Here is a 7,303-nt window from a genome sequence, read left to right as displayed (position 1 = left end):
GAACTCACTCTGTAGACCAGGCTGGCCTCGAACTCAGAAATCTGCCTGCCTCTGCCTCCCAAGTGCTGGGATTAAAGGCGTGTGCCACCACTGCCCAGCTCCTCTAAACTCCTAAAGTTCCCCTTTCCCTCCCATGCATCTTGCTCTGTCTCTCCCCTACTGCCCTTTGCTGTGCAGGTCAGTGGAGCTCTCTATTCAGGTAGCACTGGGTACCAGATTGGCCACAGAGGCAGCCTTGGTGTGGATGGAGATGGTGCCGCCCTCCTTCATGTGACCAGAACTGGGGCTCAGTATATTCTCCTGCCCTGTGGTATGTTGGATGCTGCGTTCTTGGGATGCTGGGCTGAGCACTGGGTTTGGGGCTAGAGAAAGATGCATACAAAGAAATCGGTGACTGGTCATTTGTGGCCATTCCTGTTCATGCGCTGACACTTAATCAATAGTCAGGAAGCCCAAGGGATAAATCAGGTGTGGCACAATGTGGTTCCAGAAGTGGTCCCCATGGTGACTGTCCTGTGTTTTGCATAGCTGGTGCCCTCTGTGGCTTTTCTGTGAAGAGTCTCTTTGAGAGAATTACTGGGCGAGATGGCCATTTTAAGGAGGATCCCTACTGGGAGAGCATGCTCAATCACTCTGTCCACAGGAGGCTTCTGCACAGGTTGGTTGGCATAGTTGTTTAGCTATTTTATTGGGTTCTTATATCTACTTCCCTTCCAACCCCCCACACTCGGTAGGAGAGAAAGAAGTTTAGAGGGCAGAGGGGGAGTATAACTCTAGGCTACTTCCTGCTGATTAGGGATGTAGGGTTCCTAGGGGCAAGTCCAGTCTTCCTCATCAGAATCTCCCTCGAGCCAACAAGCCAGCAATCCAATAAACACAACAGCAGGGATCAGCAGCAACAGGGGAAGCAGCAGCCACCACAGGCCCTCTGGATGCTCTCCCACTTACAGCCTCTCCATAGTCCCCAGAATTAAACTATCTGCAGCTGGCAGAAATCACATATATGACGCAAATCATAGTCAACTGCTGTGAACCAGCCTTTATCCCACACCTGAGATTAAAACAAAAAATATTCACATAATTGGGTTTTTAAAGAAACCACAACGTTCACTGCACGGGTTTGTCTGACACACAGGCCTTAGTTAGGGACAGCCTTGTGTGGAGCACAGGCCCGCTGGGCCTTGCAGTCCTATGAGAAACTGGCAAACAAAGGCAGAGAGAGTTGAGACAGCTGGGGTGGCTCATGATGAGTACTCGCCCTGCATGGTTGAGTCGCTGGCTTTCATCCCCCAGCAGTGAAGAATATCGGATGGGAGGACCATCCCTGCTCCACAAACGGAATTTCATTCTTTCAAGCCAGGGACCTGAGAAACATGGGGATATACTCTGAGGGCCTGAGGGAAGCCACCCCCAGCAGACCTGTCTTGAAGGGCCCATCCCAAAGACCACATATGTCTGCCTCTCCACCCCACCTCCTTGTTTAGTCCTGGAGCAGTTCGCTACCTGATGAATATCCCAGGGAAAGCTGGCCAGGACTTGCTCGTTGTGACCTCTGAGGCCTGCATGTTGCTGGATGGACAGGATCTGAAGCCCAGGTGGACCCTTGGTGAAGCTCAGGTTCTGAGGTGTGTGCAGTGACTGCTGAGCTTGACCAGGACACCCTGCTCAGGGCCTCAGCCGGGCCTGCTGGCTGGCGGGGATGATGGGTAGTGGGCTAGAAGTCCAGAGTTCTCCTGTCTGTACTGGGATCTGTCCTTTATCCCTGGAGGGGCTGCTGAAACTGCTGGTCATGGGTCCCAGCCCCTCATCCTGAGTCCCAGCCCCTCACCCTGGGTCCCAGCCCCTCACTCTGGGTCTCAGTGTAGGTAGCTCCATTTCAATTCAGGAGCATGCAGCCATGAAAACTTCATCTCAAGTCCCTCTACCAAGACCTTCTATGAGGTCTTCTTCCTTAATCCTTCCAGAAAACCTATTCTTGGCCACTACAAACCTGACACCTTGGCTGTTGTCATTGAGAATGGAACCAGCACTGATAGACAGGTAGGCTGGGCTTCACTGTGAATTGAGAGTCGAGCACACAGCGCTGAGCCCGAGACTCTGCCCTCAGATGGCAAGGTGGTTCAAAGAGCAGCCCTGTGGCTGGCATGGCTGGGCTACACATGAATATGCAGGTTGCGGCTGTCTGCCAATAGTGTCCCCACCCTCCCCAGATCCTACTTCTGGACCTCAGTACTGGGTCTATCCTGTGGAGCCAGCCCCTCCCAAGCCTGCCTGGGGGCCCACCATCCACCAGCCTGATGACTGCAGACCACCGCTCAGCCTTCTTCTTCTGGGGCCTCCATGATCTTGTGAGCGCTAATGAGATGGTATGAGATCACATGCTCAGGAAATACCCCATGTTGGGATTCAAGGCCAGAGGGACCAGACCCAGATCCCCCTGGATGATGCCAGGGCTGCTGGACTTCCAGAAGTCCGCTGAGTGTAGTGCAGACCTGTTGGGTGGGGGTGCGGGCCAAGGGGGAAGTATCCTGAAGGGCCTTGAGGCTGTTGGAGAAGGATCTTGGAGGTAGGAGCAGACCTGTAATAGGGAGGGCAGGTGCAGGAAATGGGAGTTAGCCTTATGGGGGACACTGGTAGACACACTTGTGAACAAGGTACTTGGATAGCAGCTTCTGAAAGTAGCCCGAGAGCTGCCCAAGAAAGTTCCAGGAGTTCAGAGGCCTGCTGAGGTGCAGCTGTGGCCTAGATAATGACAGGTGAGTGCGACACCTTGCTCCTCTCACTTCAGGATCCCCCGGATGTGCAGCACAGTCTGTATATGTTCCACCCGACCCTGCCTGGCATCCTGCTGGAGCTAGCCAACGTGTCTGCCAACATCGTGGCCTTTGATGGTGAGCATGGGTTCAGGCACTGGGACCAGGTCTTCCCCTCCCATAGCTCTGGCTGGTCCTGAGCAGCACCGACTGTTCTCCCACAGCTGTCCTGTTTGAACCAAGCCGCCACGCTGCCTATGTGCTCCTGACAGGCCCAGCAAGCTCAGATGTGCCTGGCCTCGTCTCTGTCACCAAACACAAAGTGCAAGACCTTGTCCCAGGCAGTAGAGTGATCCACTTGGGTGAAGGCAGCTCAGACAGCGACCAGGCTATCCGGGACCGGTTCTCCCGACTACGGTACCGGAGTGAGATATAGGTGTTGTCAGCTGGAGCACACGGAGAGATTCCAACTGTGAAAACGAAGCCTCTTGGAAAGCTGGCCTGCTCTCGGCTTTCATGCTGACCTCACTGCTCGCCCTGATGATTCGGGCTCTCTGGGAGCTATGGCCTTACCAGTTCTACCCAAGGATGTTGAGGGTGGGGGGCACCTCCATGTCCTCCCTCAAAGGTCTCACTGTGTGGCCCATCTGATCTGGTCAAGTAAGGCTCCCTGGGCTGGCTTGGGCAAGGCAGGCTCAGTCATCACTTCCTGCCTCCTTACCTTCTCCCAGGAAAGCCACTACTGTGTGCTGTGCTGCTCTCCCAGGAAAGCCACCACTGTGTGCTATGCTACTCTCCCAGGAAAGCCACCACTGTGTGCTGTGCTGCTCCCTAGGCCCTCTCAGACCAGCCTGGCTTTCCCCATGTCGGCACTGTCCCTCAGGGGTCACGAGGCTCGGAAGCTGCTTCCCCACAGCAGAAGGGAGCGTGTCTCCTGGAAAGTGAGCGACGCTGAGTCTGACTGGGAGCCTCGAGGGATTTCCAGACTGCTCACCGAGTCAGTCCTTTGCCTCAGTACACTGTCCCTGCACCCTGGCACAGCGGGCACGTCCCTTTCCCTACTCTGGTGCTTACCTGATGGCAGTCTCACCTTGTGCCTTGTTTGCTGTTCCTGAAGCCCAAGGGCAACAGAGCAGCAGCTTTGCCCAGATCACATCCATAGCTCTGTAGCCAAAGCAGTCCCATCACCCCAGCCACCATGGAAACCAACACAATAAACGATTTGCACTGATGGGGAAAGCCCCCGTAGTCCAGCGTGAGCCTGCAGTCTGTCTGGATGTCTTTCTGCTCACAACAAAGGGGGGCTATTCTAAGTCATATACTCTGGGATCTGTTATGGAATGCAATGAAATGAAAGTCGGGTAAGCATTGGCTGCCACAGCACAAGAGAGCCTGGAGGGCTTCTGGGCTTGGTCTGAGTATCAGTCCTTCTGAGAACCCTTTGAAGTTTGCAGAATTTAGACTTGTTCTCATAACTGCACATGTACAGAAGGCCAGAGTGTGCACAGGTGTGCCTGCGGAGTCAACATGACGACTGAGGTTGGTCCCTCAGCCCTGCAGAGTAAAGGTAACCTGGCATACACGTGACCCCGACAGAAGGGAGATGGGAGAGGGTTATCTTCAGATTTCAGGAGCCTGTCTCTCCAATGCTCAGGATGAGATGCGGGGTCCAAGGGCACCCACCATTCTCAGTGCCCCACACCTCGCTCCCCACAGCCCACCTAGTGGCTTTTGAGGACAGTCACCAATTTTATGGCCTTTAAGGGGCCAGAAACCCTCTAGCCTGCCATAGTTTCTTAGGGTCCTGGGGCTTGCTCTGTGGCTGGGCACACCTGCCGCAGGGGACACTGGACGGGTGGCAGCATCCTGTCTACCCACAGCTTCTTTCACAGGTTTCTGGTTCTTTGCTGCACTCATGCACCCATCTTGGTGCCCTTTCCCCTCCTCAGACTAAGTGCAGACTAACACCACTGAAGCCTGAGAGCGGGGCTGGGTCCCTCATCAGCACAAAGTGGACAGGCACCGTCCATAGTAACCACTTAAAGAAAACTGCATATAAATCATATGTAACTCAGGTATATATGGAAATCAGAAGACAAACTCTGGGAATCACTTCTTTTTTTTTTTTTTTTTGAGACAGGGTTTCTCTGTGTAGCCCTGGCTGTCCTGGAGCTCTGTAGACCAGGCTGGCCTCAAACTCAGAAATCCACCTGCCTCTGCCTCCCGAGTGCTGGGATTAAAGGCGTGCGCCACCACGCCCGGCTGGGAATCACTTCTTTCTGTCATGTAGGTACCATGTAGGGGGTGAACTCAGGTCACTCGGCTTAACAGCAGTCACCTTTACCCACTGAGTCACCCCACCACCCCCATGGTGGCCACTTTTTATACCAGAACCACACCCTTGATCTTTCCTCCCCACCCCCGACCCTCTTCACACACATACACACCAGTCCATGACATATTCACACCACAGATGCCACCTGCAAACCTGCCACTCCTCCTACATAGCACCCACCATGCATTGAGCCGCAGACACTCAAGCCATAGGCTCAGGCAAGCCGGGCCCACAGAAGCATGGACTGTGCAGGGGATTGAAAGTTTTATTTCTGTGAAAATGGGTTGTGAAGGGAGACTAGAGAGCAGCTCTATTGGGAGCTGCATGGCAGGAGGCCCCATCTTTATTTCTACCTCTGGGGTGGCACTGGACAACCTGGACAGGAAGACTGGATGCCAGGGCTGCCAGCTTGACAAAAACTTGCCCTATGAGAACTGGGAGCCCTGTAGTCAGGACAACAGTGTGCTGTCGCCTTTCTATAGAGCTGATCAGACGACAGGTGGAAGAGATGCCACGTACAGCAATGGCATGGCACCTGCAGACATCGTCTCCTAAGAAGCCACCGGGTTTAGCCTGAGGAGAAGGATTATACACAGGAGGAGCCTTCCTGACTGGGGTGACATGGCCAGAGACTGACACCTCCTCATGCGTCACTGACTTGACATTCTAGAGCTGAGACAGCCTAGTCCTGAACTGAAGACTACAGAGTACCACCAACTCTGAGGACCTTGTTTTTACCTTTCTTCTAGAACAAGTTCTGTCCTGGCAAGGATCAGCCCATGAAATCTTGGCCTAGAAATCAGCTGGGACAGTCTCTTCTAGGCAGGGGAGGGCTTACTTGGTGGAGGCTAAAGGACCTCATAGCAAGGCTAGACCCTGTACACAGAGAAGCCAGTGCTGGGGTCTCTTCATTAGGAGAACACAACCCCACAGGGTGTCAGGCAGGTGATGGTAAGGTGAGGTATGCAGCAAGAGCTACTCCCCATCGGCACCTTCAGGGGAGCTGGTTGCTGCAGGCTCCCTGGGGGTAGACTGGAGAGCAGGGCTGGGGCTTGAGTGCAGAGGCTTCCGCAAGAATGGAAATGGCCTGGGGACAAGAAAGAGCTGAGGGCACAGGTCTTCCCCCTGCAGGGTCCTCCCTGCTCAGTGGCCATAGGGAGGCTCACCAGCGCTTTGTCTCCAGTGGAATCACAGCTTCCTCCAGCAGGCCCTTGTATATGTCAGACTTCAGGAACCTTGGATAGGAGTCCTACAAGAGACAGCGTCACAGTCTGACTCAGCATTGGTGGGACATTGCTGAAGCATTGCTGGGACAACCTTCTGCTCATAGGCCCTGCAGGACCCTGCTGGGGACCAACAATATCCATCACTAGCCCAAACCAGGACCTAGAGAGACCTGACACCCATCTGGTGAAGCCACTAGATTGCAACACATGGGCAAGGGACACGGCGTTCACACAAAGGGAGGAGTGGAGCACCTCCAGCCAAGGAGGAGGAGCTAGGGTGCTCCTCGTACAGAGACAGGGCAAGGATGTGGGACTTTTAACTGCACAGCTGAGCAAGCTGATGGTTCAGACCTGCAATACCAACCCTGGGGAGGCAAAGGGAGGAGGACCATAAACACATGGATAGCCTGGGCTACATAGACAATAAATAAGTAGCCATGCTCTAAAGGGCAGAGCACTCCATAGAAAAATCTCGAAAAACCTCACTAGAGTCCAGGCATAGTAGTACACACCTTTAATCCCAGCACTCAGCAGACAGGCAGGCATTGTGAGTTCAAACCCAGCCTGGTCTACACAGTGAGTTCCAGGACAGACAGAACTTGTTTTGTTTTGGTTTTTTTTTTTTTTTTCCAAGACAGGGTTTCTCAGTGTAGCCTGGCTGCCCTGGAACTATTATGAAGAGACCCTGCTCAAACAAAATAAGAGAAAAACCATACCAGAGAGCAGGAAGCCAACAAGGTCTGGAGGGACGTGGAATGCGACCATTGAGGTGACAAAGTCAAAAGGGAGAACTCACAAGTTAGGGTTAAGGGACATACAGAGATCCACCTCTTCTCTCTCTCTCTCTCTCTCTCTCTCTCTCTCTCTCTCTCTCTCTCTCTCTCTCTCTCAGGATGACCTAGAACTCAACAGAGTCTGCCTGCCTCAAGTGCTGAGATTAAAGGTGTGCACTACCATGCCTGGCTTTTGTTGTTTGTTTAGGGTTTTGT

General features: G+C 53.6%; 2 protein-coding genes across 5 annotated transcripts in view; one reads left to right on the top strand and one right to left on the bottom strand.

Annotated features, from left to right (window-relative positions):
* Fam234a (family with sequence similarity 234 member A) overlaps positions 1-4,012 on the top strand; it is a 32,840-nt gene extending 28,828 nt beyond the window's left edge. For all 4 annotated transcript variants that reach the window (XM_029471343.1, XM_021149026.1, XM_021149025.1 and 1 more), the window contains 7 exons: positions 178-310; positions 529-658; positions 1,485-1,625; positions 1,965-2,040; positions 2,211-2,366; positions 2,789-2,891; positions 2,978-4,012. In XM_029471343.1, the coding sequence (XP_029327203.1) occupies positions 178-310; positions 529-658; positions 1,485-1,625; positions 1,965-2,040; positions 2,211-2,366; positions 2,789-2,891; positions 2,978-3,189 (951 nt within the window). In that variant the 3' untranslated portion in view covers positions 3,190-4,012. The remainder of the gene's footprint in view (positions 1-177; positions 311-528; positions 659-1,484; positions 1,626-1,964; positions 2,041-2,210; positions 2,367-2,788; positions 2,892-2,977) is intronic.
* A 1,339-nt stretch (positions 4,013-5,351) lies between these two features.
* Positions 5,352-7,303, bottom strand: part of Rgs11 (regulator of G protein signaling 11) — an 8,356-nt gene continuing 6,404 nt past the window's right edge. Inside the window, 2 exon segments of the mRNA XM_021149852.2 lie at positions 5,352-6,175; positions 6,255-6,337. Coding sequence (XP_021005511.2) covers positions 6,064-6,175; positions 6,255-6,337 — 195 coding nt within the window. The 3' untranslated portion in view covers positions 5,352-6,063.

Source organism: Mus caroli, chromosome 17, assembly GCF_900094665.2.
Source record: "Mus caroli chromosome 17, CAROLI_EIJ_v1.1, whole genome shotgun sequence".
Classification (NCBI taxonomy): Eukaryota; Metazoa; Chordata; class Mammalia; order Rodentia; family Muridae; genus Mus; species Mus caroli.
Note: the sequence above shows the minus strand (reverse complement) of the source record. Positions and strands in the feature narration are given on the sequence as shown.